At 42.7% G+C, this 17936-nt stretch overlaps 2 protein-coding genes across 2 annotated transcripts in view; one reads left to right on the top strand and one right to left on the bottom strand.

Moving 5' to 3' along the window:
• Positions 1-17936, bottom strand: part of IGFBP7 (insulin like growth factor binding protein 7) — an 81215-nt gene that overhangs the window by 27177 nt on the left and 36102 nt on the right. The window lies entirely within an intron of this gene.
• Positions 14314-14860, top strand: LOC101139396 (ubiquitin-conjugating enzyme E2 C-like). The gene is made up of 2 exons (XM_063705110.1): positions 14314-14449; positions 14531-14860. The coding sequence occupies exons 1-2, from the start codon at positions 14314-14316 to the stop codon at positions 14851-14853; spliced, it is 459 nt and encodes a 152-aa protein (XP_063561180.1). The 3' UTR covers positions 14854-14860.

Here is a 17936-nt window from a genome sequence, read left to right as displayed (position 1 = left end):
TCCTAATAATTAGGGAACATAAAAAAATGTCAGAGGCATCACGTTACTTGACTTCAGACTATACTATTAGGGCTACAGTAACCAAAACAGCATGGTACTGGTACAAAAACAGACATGTAGACCAATGGAATAGAGAGCCCAGAAATAAGGCTGCACACCTACAACCATCTGATCTTCAACAAAGCTAACAAAAACAAGCAATGGGGAAAAGACTCCCTACTCAATAAATGGTGCTGGGATAACTGGCTAGCAATATGCAGAAGATTGAGGCTGAACCCCTTCCTTACACCATATGAAAAAATTAACTCAAGATGGATTAAAGATGTAAATGTAAAACTCCAAACTATAAAAGTCCTGGAAGGCAACCTAGGCAATACCATTCTGGACATAGGAACAGGTAAATATTTCATGACAAAGACACCAAAAGCAATTGCAACAGAAGCAAAAATTGACAAATGGGATCTAATTAAACTTAAGAGCTTCTGCACAGCAAAAGAAACTATCAACAGGGTATACAGACAACCTACAGAATAGGAGAAAATATTTGCAAACTATGCATCTGACAAAGGTCTAATATCCAGCATCTGTAAGGAACTTAAACAAATTTACAAGAAAAAACCAACCCCATTAAAAAGTGGGCAAAGGACATGAACAGACACTTTTCTAAAGAAGACACACATGTGGCCAATAAGCATATGAAAAAAAGCTCAACATCACTGATCATTAGAGAAATGCAGATCAAAACCACAATGAGATACCATCTTACACCAGTCAGAATTGCTATTATTAAATAGTCAAAAAACAACAGATTCTGGCAAGGTTGCGGAGAAAAGGGAACACTTATACTCTGTTGGTGGGGGTGTAAATTAGTTCAACCATTGTGGAAAGCAGTATGGCGACTCCTCAAAGAGCTAAAAACAGAACTACCATTTGATGCAGCAATTCCATTGCTGGATATATACCCAGAGGGACATAAATCATTCTACCATAAAGACACATGAACAGGAATGTTCATTGCAGCACTATTCACCATAGCAAAGACATGGGATCAACGTAAATGCCCATCAATGACAGATTGAATAAAGAAAATGTGGTACATATGTACCATGGAATACTATGCAACCATAAAAAAGAATGAGATCATGTCTTTTGCAGGAACACGGAGGGAGTTGGAGGCCATTATCCTCAGCAAACTAACACACGAACAGAAAACCAAATACCACATGTTCTCACTTACAAGTGGGAGCTAAATGATGAGAACTCATGAACGCAAAGAGGGGAACAACAGACACTGGGTCTACTTGAGGGTGGAGGGTGGGAGAAGGGAGAGGAGAAGAAAGGGGAACTATTGGGTACTAGGCCTAATACCTGGGTGATAAAATATGCTGTACAACAAACCTCCATGACACGAGTTTACCTATGTAACAAACCTGCACATGTACCCCCAAACCTAAAATAAACTTAAAAAAAAAAAGAATATTTAAAACAAAAAAAAGAAAAATGTCATCTAATCATCATCAACTTTAATATCTATCCCTATATCTAGAGCACTAACTTGTACTACTGCTTAGTTGAATTAATTCCTTAAGGGGAAATTCCTATGGAAAATGGTTTAAAAGGTGAGAAAGGACTACAATAATACTAACTAAATCACATTTCAGCATTGTATAGCATTAAGCAGGTGAAAACACGGAATGGATTAATTTGTCCCAGTCCATCATGAACTAAGTGATGTGCTGGGTCACATGAGGAATAGAAAGATGTTAGGGTTGGACTCCTGTCCCATAGGGATTTACAATCAGGAAGTGAAGACAGACAACTATACATGCAATTATAAAACAGGCGAAGTGCAACTGGTCCTACGATAGAAATACAAATATAAAAAATAATCTCCTGGGCTGTAATCCCAGAGTTCCCAGACAAATGAGGTCTGGCTGCTTGTTCTCGAGTCCAATAACAAGATGCAGACAGACTGGGAAAGGAGGGAGTTTATTTTTGCAACCAGTTACAGGAAGAAGGTCAGAGTAACTCACCAGATCAACTCAAAGTTACAAGTTTTCCTTTAGCTTATATACACAATTCAAGCTCTATGTCTACTTGTGGGAGTGTTTCTTAATCTAATCTTAACTATGGGTCTGCGGGTAGGAAAGTTTCTTAAGTGGGTCTTGGTGCACGCTTTGATCCCTCAATCAGGTTTGAGGTTGAGGAAGTCCAGGTAAGGTTTTAATGGGTTTGTTTTTGCATTCGAGCTTTCTTACTCAGGCACCAGTTACCCCAGTTCGTTATCCATTGTTTTCTACTTCTGCTTTAATGTTTAACTTATACATTCCTCATTACAGCAAAGGGTTTATGGAGATCCAGCCTGCTACACCAGCACTTTGGGAGGCTGAGGTGGGAGGATCACTTGAGCCCAGGAGTTTGACACCAGCCTGGGAGCCTGGGCAATATAGTGAGACCTCATCTCTAAAAAATAAAATATAAATTAGCCAGGCGTGGTGGTGTGCACCTGTAGTCCCAGCTACTCAAGAGGCTGAGGCAGGAGGATTGCTTGACCCTGGGAGGTCAAGGCTACAGTGAGCTATGATTGCGCCACTGCTCTCTAGCCTGAGTGACGGGGCAAAAAAGTTTTTTTTCCTGTAGTCCCAGCTACTTGAGAGGCCGAGGCAGGAGGATTGCTTAAACCCAGAAGTTTGAGGCTGTAGTGCCTGTGATTGTGCCTGTGAATAGCCACTGGATTGCAGCCTGGGACAACATAGCGAGATTTCGTCTCTGAAAAAAAAAAAAAAATTCTTACTGAGTAGGTCAGAACTAAATTCATGAAAGAGGAAATGGGCTTTCAGGCAAGGGGATCAGTATGTTCAAGATGTGGGAAAACTGTGTGTCATTTGCAGGAAAAATAAAAATACAATAGTCCACCCTTATCCCTTCAGGGGATACTTTCTAAAACCCCCAGTGGATGCCTGAAACTGTGGATAGTACCGAACTTTATACAGTATATATTAATAGTATATATTAATACTATGTTTTTTCCAATATTTTCCTATATATACATACCTCTGATAAAATCTGTTTTGTAAATTAGGCACGGTAAGAGATTAACAACAGCAACTAATAGTAAAATAGAACAACTATAACAATAAACCAAATTTTTTATTCTTGCGCTTTGGGGCCATTATTAAGTAAAATAAGGGTTTCTTGGAACACAAGCACTGTGATACCGTGACAGTCAATCTGACAGCCGAGACAGCTACTGACTGACTAATGAGTGGGTGGTGTTGACAGCGTGGACACCCTACACAAAGGAAAAAATTCGCATCCCAGCCTGGACAGAGCTGGATGGGGTGAGATTTCATCACGCTACTCAGGACTGTGTGGAATGTAAAACCAGAAAGTGTTTGTTTTTGGAATTTCCCATGTAATATTTTCGGACCAAAGCTGACTGCAGATAACTGAAACTGGAAAGCAAAACCATGGATGAGGGCGGACTCCTGTACTTTACATTAATAATGGGCTTTACACCGCCCAGAGAAATTTTATTTTTATTTTTACTTTTTTAAAAATAATGAGATAGGGTCTTGCTACGTTGCCAGGCTGGTCTCAAACTTCTGGGTTCAAGTGATCCTCCCGCCTCGGCCTCCCAAAGTGCTGGGATTACAGCTGTGAACCACAGCACCTAGCCTCACAGCAAGTTTTTATAGCCATTACTTCATTTTGTTTTTCCTAGCAATCTTGTGAGAGAAGCCAGTCATTTTACAGATAAAGAAATTGAGGTTCAGTGGGACTGAGTGTCTTGTGCGAGGTCACAGACTGGAAATGGGGTGGGCAGGACATGAATTTAGGTTTTCTGAGTCCAAACCCAGGGCCTCCCCGATGCTACCAGGATGCCTCTCTACATAATCCGTATGGCTGGAGTGTTCTGTCTCATTTTGCTTTGTTGGAGAGTGAGGTGTTTGCGGAGAAGAAAACAGAATCTTAAGAACTGTAGGCCAAACTAGATTGCAGAGGTTTTCAATGTCAAGCCAGGGAGATTAGTTATGTCTACAGGATACCAAGATAGAAAGAAAAACAAGAAAGTAAAAGCATTAATATATTTTGGAGAAAAGGTCACATATTGCTGGAATCATAAACTGGCGTCATGGCTTTACTATTTGCACCCGGTCTGAAATGTTTCTGAGGTGTTATCTGAGTGGTTCTGGATAAGTAGCTTAGACTTGCAACCCCAAATAGGTGGGAATCATCCTCCTTTTACTGAATTCTGGGTGGATGATAACCCCATCGTGGCCAAATGGCCGAAGTCCTACCCACATCTTAGAATAAAGTGATCTGGGAACCCCAGCCCTTTTTATTGGATTTTAATGTTTTCAATCAGCGTTTAATGTGAAAATCAGTATTTGAAAATATGCTTTGTGTTTCGTCTTGCAAATCATTAAAAAGATGCCATACGCATAGAATTACCTTGTATGGCAGGAATCCTAGGAAAACTTTAAAAGTCAATGTTAACACTTGGTAAACACTCCTGCGTAGAGCCCAGCAATCCTTCTATTAGAGAAAATGTTTTCTCTCTGGGATTTGAAATGTTTTAGATTTACATCTTCCTCTTGAGAAAAACTTTCTAACTACCAGAAAGAAGATAATGGTCCTGAATGAATACATTTACTAAACTGTAAAATCCAGAATAGATAAGATCTGGCTCTGAGTAGCTTTTCCCAGCCTCATTTCTTGCCACATCCCTCCTGAACCCTGAGCTCCAGCCATAATGAACTTGCTGTGGCTCCTCAAGCATGTCTTGCCCTCCCTAGCCCCTAGCCTTTGCACATGCCATTATTTTTTCTAGAATATTCCCCCCATTTCCCACCCCTCCGTAGCTTTGCTTGGTTAACTCCTAGATATCCTGTATGTCTCAGATTAGTTTCCTTTTTGTTTGACAAACCTCCTTTGACCTTTCCTCACCTCTCTTCACTCCTGAATCCAACCCCTCCAACTTAGAATGCGGGCCTGGTTCTTACATGACTCTCCCTTATCATAGCATTTTCACAATGCATTGAAATTGCTGCATACCCCATTAGATCGTGGGCTCAGTGCTGCTAAGGACCAGTCAATTTATTCTCTCTAGTTCTTTCCTGTGTTCCAACGCCTGGCGTTGAGCAGGTAATCAGCAAACTGCTGAGTAGTTGAGTGAACCAATGTCACTACCAAAATACACACTGTTTAGTATTTTCCTATGAAGGTTTAAATAACAAGAGTTTAGGAACCATTCCAAGAAACTGGCTTTTGTTGTTGCAGATCATTGAAAAGATTTTCAGGGGACTCTGGACTATGCTAGACATAGCTAGCCATGACTACTTTTATTCCACAGTTTGTAGAAGGGCATGGTTTAGCATTTGGAAAAGATTAAAGTGCAGAGATTTTGATTAACTGTGACCTATTTACAAATTGGTCCTCAGCTGTTCGTAGGTACAAACAGGTCAATGTTTGGGTATGCCCTTTTTATGTTTCTGACTCAGCCACTCAACTAGAGCAATAAAATGACCAGAGTTGCTGATTCTCAATTTTTACCCTTATACTAACATAGATCATAAGCTAAATATCTGTAAAACAGTAGCAATTTCATTTAAAAACTTAGATAAAACCCAGGAGATAAAAGATAAAGATTAACGCTGTAGCAAAATATTCCTTTATTAGTCAATTTATAAAATTTAAAAATTGGAGGTTAAGTGGTCAGATTTTTTAGTGGGAGAAACCCGAGTGACATTTAGAGTAACGATTGAAAACTGCAAGTCGGCATGATGGCTCACACCTGTAATCCCAGCACTTTGGGAGGCCAAGGTGGGCAGATCCCTTGAGCCTAGGAGTTTCACAGCAGCCTGGGCAACATGGTGAAACCCCATCTCTACCCCTCCAAAAAACACACAAAAAATAAAATTTAGCTGGGTGTGAAGGCATGTGCCTGTGATCCCAGCTACTTGGGGGGCTAAGGTGGTTGGATCCCTTCAGCCTAGTGATCTTCCCACCTCAGGAGGTTGCAGTGAGCTGAGATTGCACCACTGCACTCCAGCCTGGGTGACTAAAAACAAACAAACAAACAAACAAATAAAACTGCAGAAGTGCAAGTCTGTGTTGACAAGCAGTATTTTTATATTGGGAAAATGGATTTAAAAGAAACAACCAGCAAAGCATTAGCCTCAGTTATACAAAGATGTTAAGAACATTTGTATGGTTTTAAGGGAAAAACATGAATTTAGATTCTATTTCCCAACATGAAGAAATTGCCGATTCCACAATGCAGAGGGAAATCTCTTGCTAAGGTGCAGATCCTTTCTAGTGAGCTGGGTGACAAGAGAAAGTATAGAGATTCTCCTCTTGTGACAAATAAATCCTTCCCTACTAATATTTTCATATTCCTAAATGATGGTATAGCCAATGAACTTGAGACTTAGAAGGGCCCTGAGATCCATCTTGACCAAATCTCTTATATAAGAGGCCCCAGGGGTTAAATATTTGCCTAAGCTCATTCCTAGATAACGGCAGAAAAGGAACTAGAATTACAGGAATTCAACTTCTTGCACTTTATTAATAACATAGCAAAAACATGATCTGTTCTCAATTGGCTGGCTACCATGGAAACAGTGCGAAGCTAAGAGATTGGGAAGGTGCTGAGGAAAGCCATTAAGCATCCACAGCTCCACTGCCTAGGCAGATGGTCAGCAGGCAGTTTAGTTGTGGGAGTATTTCCAATTTGCATGAATGAAACATGGACAAATAAGATAAGGCTGGCTCCAGGGAAGTAATTCCCCCAGTTCCCCTGAGCCTTGGATCTGGAAAACTGCAGCCCATCCTGGAATTAGGGAACATCACAAACCGTACTGGGGAGAACTCCCCATGTGGCCTCGGCCCACGCCTGGAGGCGATCAAGGTCCCAGGTGCCGGCTCGCCCACAAGCTATGGCTGAGACAGAAAAACAAAGGAAAAAAAGTCCTCCCCAAACACACACATAAGCAAAACCCATCTTCCTGTGTTCTCTGCCAAGAGAGCTGGAGCAAAAGAGATGAGTTTGAGACTCTGATTCATCCATCAAGACAAACTCAGTCTATGGAGGTTAGCAGGGCAATTTCTGAAGCAAACAAAAGTTGAGTTTTGGAAAGGGGCTCTGAAGAAAATGAAGATGACATCCCAGGAATTTAACTTCATGACAAGAAGAGAAAGTGACTCACTCTTGACGCGTGGAGTACTGAAAATGCCAACAGGCAAACACCCCCAAAAGGCAGCTCCAGAGACTATCCTGCCACGGCGTCGGCCCTCCTCCCAATCCGCAAACACGTGCAGTCTGAGTTCCGAGCTAGCGTCCTGCTGAGCTGAAGGAGCATCTCCAGTGGAGAAGACGGCCCGATGGCACCGTTCCATTTCAGCAGCAGCAAAAGAAGCTCTGATTGGTATAATGCACTTCCTCCAGTGGCGCCAAGCTCCTGGGCTGGCCTGGGGCATCCACCCTTGCTCTTTGGTCAAAACCACTGTCTTTACCTGCATTCACTTCTCTGGTGGCCTCCTGGCCTCATCCTCAGGAAATCTCTAACACATCTTTGAGTCATTTACTCCATTCCCGTTATCTCTCTCTGCTCCACGGTCATCACTCCCAGAGGACTCTCAGGGTTGTCTGGCCAGGTGTTCCTTTGCTCCCTACCCCCATCTCCAGCCCCAGCATGGACCATAGCTGTGAGTTTGTGCTCAGACTCCATACACTCTTTCTTTGTCCCTGAGTATCACTAGAGTATCTGGTTAAGGTCCCATCCACCCTTCTGGTGGCATGGGTCTTCCATCCCTTTATCAAATCCACCCCCTACTTTTTAGGTGGAGCTAATTCTGCTCCCCTTGAGTGTGGTCTGTACTTAGTGACTTACTCTGGTGACGCACTTGAATAAAATACAGTGGGAGGGACAGTGCATGCCTGCAGCTTCTTTCTTGCTTTTTGTGGGATCACTTGCTCTGGGACAAGCCAGTGCTGTGCTGTTAGGATGCTCAAAGGGCACAAAGGAGAGTTCCATGTGATGAGGAACTGGGTCCTCCTGACAACGGCCATGTGAGTGAGTCAATCCAAAGCCAGAACAAAGTCCCTGCTGACATACTGACTGCAGCCTCAGGGGACACTACAGGCCAGAACCACAAAACTAAGCTACTCCCAAGTTTTTGATCCACAGAAACTGTGTGAGATGGTAAATATTTATTATTATTTTAGGCTGCTAAGTTTTGGACTAATTTATTATGTAGTAGCAAACAAATAATATTTTCCTTTAGTTTTAAGTTTTTTTTTTTGGAGATGGAGTCTTGCTCTGTCGCCCAGGCTGGAGTGTAGTGGTGTGATCTCGGCTTACTGCAACCTCCGCCTCTTGGGTTCAAGTGATTCTCCTGCCTTAGCCTCCCAAGTAGCTGAGATTACAGGTATGCACCACCGTGCCCAGTGAATTTTGTATTTTTAGTAGAGACGGGGTTTCACCATGTTGGTAGGGCTGGTTTCGAACTCCTGACCTCAGGTGATTCACCTGCCTCGGCCTCCCAAAGTGCTGGGATTACAGACATGAGCCACCATGCTTGGCTTTAATTGCTTTAAAAGAAGAAAAAAAACCCTGAATAATACAACATCTTTGAACTTTCTCCGTCATCAGCTAGAGTTCTTTCTTAATTAATAATCATAATCTCTTTTTGGAAGGTTTTTTTTTTTTTGGTGTGTTTTTAGTCATAAAGTCCTCTCTCCAAGAATTAGGGTAAAAAACCAAAAACAAAACAAAGTATCAATAACATATTCAAACAAAGTCCTCATGGATGGACAGTTATCTATTCGGGAACATTATGAGTTGACCCCAAGAAGATGTCTGCAATGATGATATATATTTTCAAGGGCTGTTCTTAAGATGTTCTTTGTACCTGCCATCCTAGAATCTTTTATGTTACTTTCATCATTATACGAAAAAGAACTGGAACTTATATCCTCCCAGGGACCCCAAAACATAAGCCTTAACTGTGAGCCTCTATAACCTTAAACAGTGCATGGAAGACACAAGGGATTTTTTTTTGTTAGTCTTGTATTTACACTTTAAGAAATAATAAGTGAGATTAACTTGTCATATGCCATAATACAGATGTACCTGTAGGACATTATGCTAAAAGAAATAAGCCAGTCCCAGAAGGGCAAATATGACATGATTCCATTTGTATGAGGTATCTAAAGTATTTAAATTTATAGAAGCAGACACAGAATGGTGGTTGCCAGGGGCTAGGGTAAGGGAGAAATGAGGAGTTGCTGTTCAATGGGTATAAAATTCTAGAGACCTGCTGTACAGCAATGTGCTTATAGTTAACAGCACTGTACTGCACACTTAAAACTTTGTGAAGAGGGCAGATTTCATATTATGTGTTTTCTATCACAAAACACATAAAGAAAAAACATAGTGAGTGAGATTAAAATGACCTTATTCCAAGATTCAAAGCAGTGATTGCTTTTTTGCAACACTTCAGGACTTCTCCAATAGACCACCGAGTATTGTATGGTCTCAAAAATTCCTCAAAACTAAAAAAAAAAAAAAATAAAAAGTTTTACTTGTTTTTCATAAAAAACAAAAAATGTTGCTCTCTTCCCCCTGGAGAATAATTGATAGGGTAGCGAAAAATGTGGATATCATAAAATATCTAAACCAAACATAAGGAGAAGAGGTTGTGGTTACAAGAAATTTGGGAATCACTGATCTGGAAATAGGTTGAGGTTTCAAAAGAAGTGGGCTTTAGGCTGGGAGTGGTGGCTCATGCCGTAGTCACAGCACTTTGGGAGGCTGAGGTGGGCAGATCTCGAGTCCAGGAGTTCAAGACCAGCCTGGGCAACAGCCCTGTGTGGAGGGGCATGCCTATAGTCCTAGATACTTGGGAGCCGAGGTGGGAGAATTGCTTGAGCCTGGGAGGTGGAGGTTGCAGTGAGCCAAGATCGTGCCACTGTACTCTAGCCTGGGTGACAGAGACCCTGTCTCAAAAAAAAAAAAAAAAAGTGAGTTTAACAAAAAATATGTGAGCATTTGAAATGCTAACCTCCAGTCAAAGGACTGACATTATCAGTTTACTATCTAATTTCCCCTATAGCAAAGATGTGTAGACACAACACCCAAGGGAGGCGGGGGAAACGGCAGCCAGTGACAAGCGATGACAATAAGTAATGAGCTAATGCACAGATAAGATGGGCCTAGCAACACATCAGTAACGGCAGAGAAAAATAAAGGAGGCTGAGACACTTTCCATTCAGTAGTGAATGGTTGGAGTAAAAAATGAAGAACATACAAATGGCAGGATTTTGTCACATTATTTTCCACAGAAAAGATAAAAGAAAATATCAAAAGATGGGAACTGGCACATGAAAGGTTGAACTGGCACAGTGCATGTATATAATTATCACTGCCAAGCAGTAAACCAAGAATGGGATTAGTTGAAGGCACCGAGGGAAGTGAAAGGAAACTGGATATACAAGGAGAAAGGGACAGATTGTATTTAAATTTAGAACATGGGCTCATGCCCTCAAAGTTGACTGATAGCTGGAGCATGCTTTCTCTTCAGTCATTCCTCCATTTGCTACTTTTTTACAATAAAAGCTAATTCTGTGAAGCTTTCCATGGCCACTTTTGGATGCAGGCCCCTTCTGAAGGACACGGGAGAAATGTGAAAGCGGTAAGGAAGCCTTTCTGGCCAAGATTGGAGAAATTCTCTGAGCCCCTCACCCAGCCGTGAGGCCTAGAGGGTCTTATGTGGGTGGTTGAATCACCAGTTTGAACCGCCAGGCTTGCCCCTCCCAGGCCTCCTTCTAGGGGTGTTTTTAGGAGGAAGGAGACCTCATGTACTTTCCTGGCATTGTTTCAAGACAGGATCTCACCAAGACATCTTGACTTGCCCAGTAAAGAAACTCAACTTAGTGGGGAAGCTTGACTGCCCATTTGGGGTCTTGGGCTATCTGTGGGGCTGGAGGGAGCAGAAAAGAGAATCAAGACAGCAAATAGGCCTGGGGTGATGGCTCATGCCTATAATCCCAGTGCTTTGGGAGGCCGAGGTGAGAGGATTGTTGGGGCCAGATGTTCGAGACCAGCCTGGGCAACATAGTGAGGTCTGGTCTCTACAAAAAATAAAACAAAAAATAAAAAATTAGCCAGGTCTGGTGGCTGTCCACCCTGTCCTTGTGCTGTCTTTTTAAGTTTTCCTTAGATGGTCTGTCCTTCTGTGGTGGCACCTGCCTGTAGTCACAGCTACTCGGGAGGTGGAGGTAGAAGCATTGCTTGACTCCAGGAGTTTGAGGCTGCAGTGAGCCATGATGTCACCACTGCACTCCAGCCTGGGTGACAGAGAAGGCCCTGTCTCTAAAAAAAGAAAAAAAAAAAAAAGACAGCAAATAAGCAGAGAGAAGGTGGGCAGGAGCCACACATTACAGAAACTTCTCATTATTGAGATTTCTATCTTTCTAGGCTGTTTATGGTCTCTCACAACAAAACAAAACGGGGTCAGGTGCGGTGGCTCACTCCTGCAATCCCAGCACTTTGGGAGGCCGAGGCAGGTGAATCACTTGAGGTCAGCAGTTTCAGACCAGACTGGCCAACATGACAAAACCCTGTCTCTACTAAAAATATAAAACAGCTGGGCATGGTGGTATACGCCTGTAATCCCAGCTACTCGGGAGGCTGAGGCAGGAGAATTGCTTGAACCCCAGAGGCAGAGTTTGCAGTGAGCCAGAATCGTGCCATTGCACTCCAGCCTGGGTGACAAAGTGAGATCCTGTCTCAAAAAAACAAAAGACAAAAAACACCGAAATGGAAGGTCCTCAGTGGGAACTATTCAGCACCAGCCCTCTGTAGGTCCTGGGAATCTTAAGTGAGTCTTTCCTCTTTCTTCTAAAAGTTCTCCCAGAGTACCATATTTTTCCCTCAAAATGACTGGAAAAATTCATTGTATAATGTCTTATTAAGAAAGTACTTTTCTAAAGAGGTTGGTTTAAATAAAAACAAAAACCACATAAATATTCAGCTTATGTTTGAGGGAGCTTTTTCTACTTCCTCTATCCCGTCCCTTCCCCACAACTAAACAAAAAATTTGATTGTCTTATTATGTTAACACAGATTCAGTTTATCTATGCATTTCCATTATGGCTAACAAATAAAAAAAGTACATGTCCTGCTGAAAATCACACTTAACAAATCCCTTTGGGGACAGAAAAAAGTGCAAACCATTTAAAAAGATTAGTTTGTGGGAGGAAGAAGTCAGTTGCAAATCACTCCTCTGCATTATCCTCTAGTTAAATGAGTTGGATGCCCCAGGCCACATTGATAATGATGTAAGGCTCTCAATCTCTTACTGCAGGCCTGAACCATAACTGTTCTCAAATCAAACATGCAATGTACAACCAAAAGGTTCAATAAGAAGACCTTTGTTTTCACTTCTGAAAGTCTAAGACAACACAAGCCAGCTCACAAACTGGCCGCAGAGGTAATGAGCATTGGATACAAGGGATGTTCAGTGTATTTTTCTACTTGATTAAAATCGATTAATTCTAAAACACAAATGTGTTCAAGCTTGTGGATCAGTGTTGAATGCTGTAACACACACATCTCAATGTATTAAATAATCTGTTGACATAAAATTGCTAATTAAAAAGGCCAATTCATTTGAAGATGGGTTCTCCCTGCACCTATTCATTGTACACTACTTCCTATTTCTTCTGCTCTGAACACACCTGGCCCTGCAAGCTACTGAAGTCCCGAGGGTCCATGTGCATAAGGTGGTGGCAAAGCCTGTCTAGAAGAAGTGTGTGAATCTATATAAGGTACTGCATGAGCATATGTTGGTCAAAAGTGATGCCCATCAATGCAGTACTCCAGATCCTACTGAAAACACTGTTTTTGATATATTGGGGGGAATGAAATACTTGGTGTTTACAAATAATGTTCCTCCTGCTGCAGCCTCTGGAAAGCCACTTCTAGTCAACCATTCAATTCCATGCTGTCATTGAATATACATACATCTCAGCAAGTCAGAGAGGTCTGCATGCGTTAGGAGAGCAGGATCTGTCAGTAGGAAGCCTATTTGGGGCTTTTACATCTGGTGTGTCTATTTCCTTTCTTTATCTGTGCAGACAACTAAGTTTGCACTCAGTCTGGTATCATAGCTGGTTCTTAATCATTTGGGGTTAGATTAAGCAACCCTGGATCTCTAACACTGGCCATGTTGCAACACACACAAGGAAACTGGGTCTCTCTTTCTTTTTCCCTGGGTGGTCACTGTGTGGGCAGTGTCCTCTAACAGCACACACGTGGCCATCAGGCTCTCCGCTGAGAATAAGGGACTGATCTCAGTTGATATCAGAATAGGTCTAAGGGAGCCACATCAGCCTTGCTGTGGCATATTTGGTCATGGAGGCTAGCAGGGTACTCCTAGGCAGGTTTCATATGGGCTGTCAAAGCTTTGGGTCTGCTTAGGAAGGTTTGTCTTGAACAGCTTTTTCCCTGAGGATTGGGAACCTTGGCTGGGGTAAGGGAGGTGATTATTAAAAATGTCCTAGGCTTGGTGCAGTGGCTCATGCCTGTAATCCCAGCACATTGGGAGGCTGAGATGGAAAGATTCCTTGAGGCCGGAAGTTCGAGACCAGCCTGGGAGACATGGTGAGACCCCATCTCTTTTTTTAAATTTAAATTTTAATTAAAAAAACTTTTATTTTAGGTTTGGGGGTACATGTGAAGGTTTGTTACATAGGTAAATTTGTGTCACGGGGGTCTATTGTACAGATTGTTTCATCACCCAGGTATTAAGCTCAGTACTCAATAGTTATCTTTCCTGCTCCTCTCCCTCCTCCCACCCTCCACTGTCAGGTAGACCCCAGTGTCTGTTGTTTCCTTTTTTGGGTTCATGAGTTCTCATCATTTAGCTCCCACTTGTAAGTGAGAACACATGGTATTTGGTTTTCTGTTTCTACGTTAGTTTGCTAAGGATAATGGCCTCCAGCTCCATCCATGTTCCTGCAAAAGACATGATCTCATTCTTTTTTATGGCTGCAGATACCCTATCTCTACAAAAAAATATAAAATTAGCTGAGTGTGTTTGTGTGGGGTGCCCCTGTGGTCCCAGCTACTTAGGAGGCTGTGGCATAAGGATTGCTTGAGCCCAGGAGGTTGATGATACAACAAGCTGTGTTCACGCCACTGCACTCCAGCCTGGGTTACAGAGGGAGACCCTGTCTCAAAAAAATTAAACAGGCAGTTGCAGTTGTGTTCTTTAAGTTCCTATCTTTCTGTCAGTGCCACCTAGATGGCCTGTCAAAACCTTGACCCAGCCACCACCAGTGTTGCTGCTGCCTATGAAGGTGCCACCCCCAGCAGGGGTGCTGCCCGGTACCTTGTGGGCAAAAGGCTACAGCAGGAGTTGGTGACCTTCACAATGCCTAGTGACACAGGGATTTCTGCCTTGCCTGAATCAGGCAACCTTTTCAAATGGGTGGGGACCATCCATTGAGCAGCTGGCACAGCATATGAAGACCTGAGGTATAAGCTCTCCCTAGAGCTCCCCAGGGGCTACCCTTACAATGTACCAATGGTGAAGTTCCTCACGCCCTGCTACCACCCCAACATGGACACCCAGGGTAATATCTGCCTGGACATCCTGAAGGACAAGTGGTCTGCCCTGTATGATGTCAGGACCATCCTGCTCTCCATCCACAGCCTTCGAGGCGAACCCAACATTGATAGCTCGTTGAACAGGCATGCTGCCAAGCTCTGGAAACCCCCCACAGCTTTTAAGAAGCACCTGCAAGAAACCTACTTAAAGCAGGTCACCAGACAGGAGCCCTGACCCAGGCTGCCCAGCCTGTCCTTATGTCGTCTTTTTAAGTTTTCCTTAGATGGTCTGCCCTTTCTGTGATTTTTGTATAGCACTCTGTATCTTGAGCTGTGGTATTATTATTATTATTATTATTATTATTAGTCTTTTAAGCCTCCAGTTGAGTGCTTGTGATGTATATTAAATAAATGCATTTTGGGTTGGGCATGGTGGTGCAGGTCTGTGATCCCAGCACTTTGGGAGGCTGAGAGGGGAGGATTGCTTGAGTTCAGGAGTTCAAGACCAGCCCGGACAACATAGCAAAACCCTGTCTCCATAAAAAATGCAAAAATTAGCTGGGCATGGTGGTGTGTGCCTGTAGTTCCAGCTACTTGGGGGACTGAGGTGGGAGGATTGCTCAAGCCAGAGAAGTTGAGATTGAAATAAGCTGAGATTCCTGCCACTGCACTCCAGCATGGGTGACAGAGTGACCCTGACTCAAAAAAAAAAAAAAATTAAATAAATAAATAAGTAAATAAATAACAACAAAATGCCCCAGAACTGCCCAAGATTACTAGTGTCTCCGGCTCATGAGGTCAGACTAGGAGGGGCCTCTTCAAACAGCCCCCTAAGCTTTCACAACTACAGTTACAGGCCAGGCTACAAGCCAGCCCAGATGCCAATACCACTGTCACTACCACCACCTCCACGGCCACAGCCCATTTGTGGTGAGCCTTCTAAAGCGTGTTCTCTTTATCTGATCCTCAGCACAGTCCTGTGGAGTTGATCGGGAGTGATCATAATCTCTATTGCACAAAGGTGAGGAAAAAGGGAAGAGGAAAGATGGGAGGACCTAGCGACTTTCCCAAGGGCAGCAGCTCACCCAGCCACTGTCCTGGCACCAGCAAGCGAGCTTCCAAACTCTGCCCATCGTACTTTCCTCTTTGGAAAATGCATCTCTCTCTCTCTCTTTTTTTTTTCTTTTGAGACAGAGTCTCGCTGTGTCACCCAGGCTGGAGTGCAGTGGAGCAATCCCAGCTCACTACAACCTCCACCTCCCAGGTTCAAGCGATTCTCCTGTCTCAGCCTCCCGAGTAGCTGGGATTACAGGTGCGCGCCACCATGCCTGGCTAATTTTGGTATTTTTAGTGGAGACGGGGTCTTGCCATGTTGGCTAGTCTCGTCTTGAACTCCTGGCCTCAAGTGATCTGCTTGCCTCTGCCTCCCAAAGTGCTGGGATTACAGGCGTGAGCCACCTCGTCCGGCCTGGAAAATTTACCTCTAATCCCAAATAAAAACATTCCCCCCACCCACTATTTTCTCCTGCCTCTAAGGTGTTAAAAAGTTAAAAAGAAGCCGCAACTGGCATCTGGCCTCTACTTCCCATTCAGGGGAGTGTGAAAGTACTATAGGCTTCACCCATTTCTCTCCTCACATGAGACACAAAAGAGTCTCCAGCCTGACTTCAGGGGCTTACGTCACTTTTGCCCAGACTCTCCCATTTCTTTCCTCTACCTCTTAAAGTTGGAGGAAGGCCCTTTTTCCATAGCATCCTTTGCCTCTGTCCTATTTATACCATTTGAAAACCAAGCTCTTTTACACACTTTTTCAGACAGCTTGCTTCTTTTAAGTCTTTCAATTAAAAGAAAGAAAAGATACAGCACCCAACTAAAACACAGCCACAAGCACCCAAGGACTGTTATGCTTCAGGAATTTAAATTGTACTTCATTTGGCATAATCTGTGTTAAAACAATATAGCATTATCTGCTTTGAATGCACTAGGCACCCTCAGGGTGGAGTTGCATTTTGTATGAGTTATTAAATCTGGTTGGAACTCAACAAGAAACAGTGCCATGTGGGGAAATCCATGCTGATTGGATCCTTGACTGATCACATTTCAAAGCCTCGTGCTTTGCTAAAGGGCATCTTCCTTTAAAAATAAGCAATCCTATTACTCAGAGCCTTCTCTGCACACCGTGTCTTTGAAGGAATTTGATAGTTTGCAAATTCAAAGTTGGAAATTAAAATCCCACAAATAAGACTTGAATCCATTTATTCATGCTAAAATGAATATAGCTTTGGAAAGTCTATCCTTATTAGGATCATTTCAGTATAATCTGTGATCTGGTGTGAGGTTGCTTAACTAACCTCCTGCCCACTAAAGGAGACATATTTTCTAAGATAAGCTCTGCCTTCAAAGGACTCAGGAGATCCCATAGAATAATATTAACTGAAGTGCATTTCTTTTAAAATAATGTTTCATTGTTTCCTTAATCTGTGTTATTTTTATTTTGCCAGGCTTAGGATATCTTCTCCTCCCCTAAAATGCATTGAAATAAATCCTGGCCCCTGCAGGCGTGATCAAAGCTCTACCATTCACAGAGGAATGTCTATTCCTCCAAGCTTGGGGAGGTTTCCTAACTAATGAACTAGAACATTGTCAGATGTCTCATTGCCAAGTAATATATTAAAGTGCTTTTCTAATGAGATTTCTGCAAGGTAACCATAAAACCATAAAAAGCACACTAAGCTTCAGTGAAGCAAAAACATTAAAAAAAAATAACCAAATGCCTTTTAGAGATAGAAGAGGTCAACACAACAGCTAAAAAAAGCTAAAGAGAATTTGACAAGTAGAAAAATAAAGTCCAGATAATTTTCGCATTTGAAAAAAAGGGTAGACACAAGGCAGAGGAATGTGGTGGGTAGACAGGTCATCAAGGAGCTACCTGAATATCTGTGTATGACTGAAGTACCTGCCTTTCCACTCATCCTTGTCCACTTGGAACATGGATCTGTTATACATAACTATATATGGGCCCTATGAACATCTGCTTATTTTCAGAACTTTCAAGAATTCAGGAATACGATATAAAAATCTTGAATACCAAGGCTCTTGTCTCTGTCAGCCTGGGCTGCTATAACAAATACCATGGACTTGGTGGCTTAAGCATCTGAAGTGTATTGAATGGGAAGTCCAAGATCAGGGTGCGAGCATGGTAGGGTTCTGGGGAGGCCCACTTCTTGGCTTGTAGACGGCTGCCTTCTTGCTGTAGCCTCACATGGTGGAAAGAGAGATCATCTTTCTTTGTCTCTTCTTATGGCACACTAATCCCAT

This window comes from Gorilla gorilla, chromosome 3 (genome assembly GCF_029281585.2).
Source record: "Gorilla gorilla gorilla isolate KB3781 chromosome 3, NHGRI_mGorGor1-v2.1_pri, whole genome shotgun sequence".
Lineage (NCBI taxonomy): Eukaryota > Metazoa > Chordata > Mammalia > Primates > Hominidae > Gorilla > Gorilla gorilla.
Note: the sequence above shows the minus strand (reverse complement) of the source record. Positions and strands in the feature narration are given on the sequence as shown.

What these genes read in the sequence shown, in the direction of transcription:
- LOC101139396 (XM_063705110.1), top strand. Translation starts at nt 14,314, where the DNA reads ATGGCCTGTCAAAACCTTGACCCAGCCACCACCAGTGTTGCTGCTGCC. An exon ending in GGTGACCTTCACAATGCCTA is followed by an intron (nt 14,450 to 14,530) that starts GTGACACAGGGA and finishes CAGCTGGCACAG; the next exon opens with CATATGAAGACCTGAGGTAT.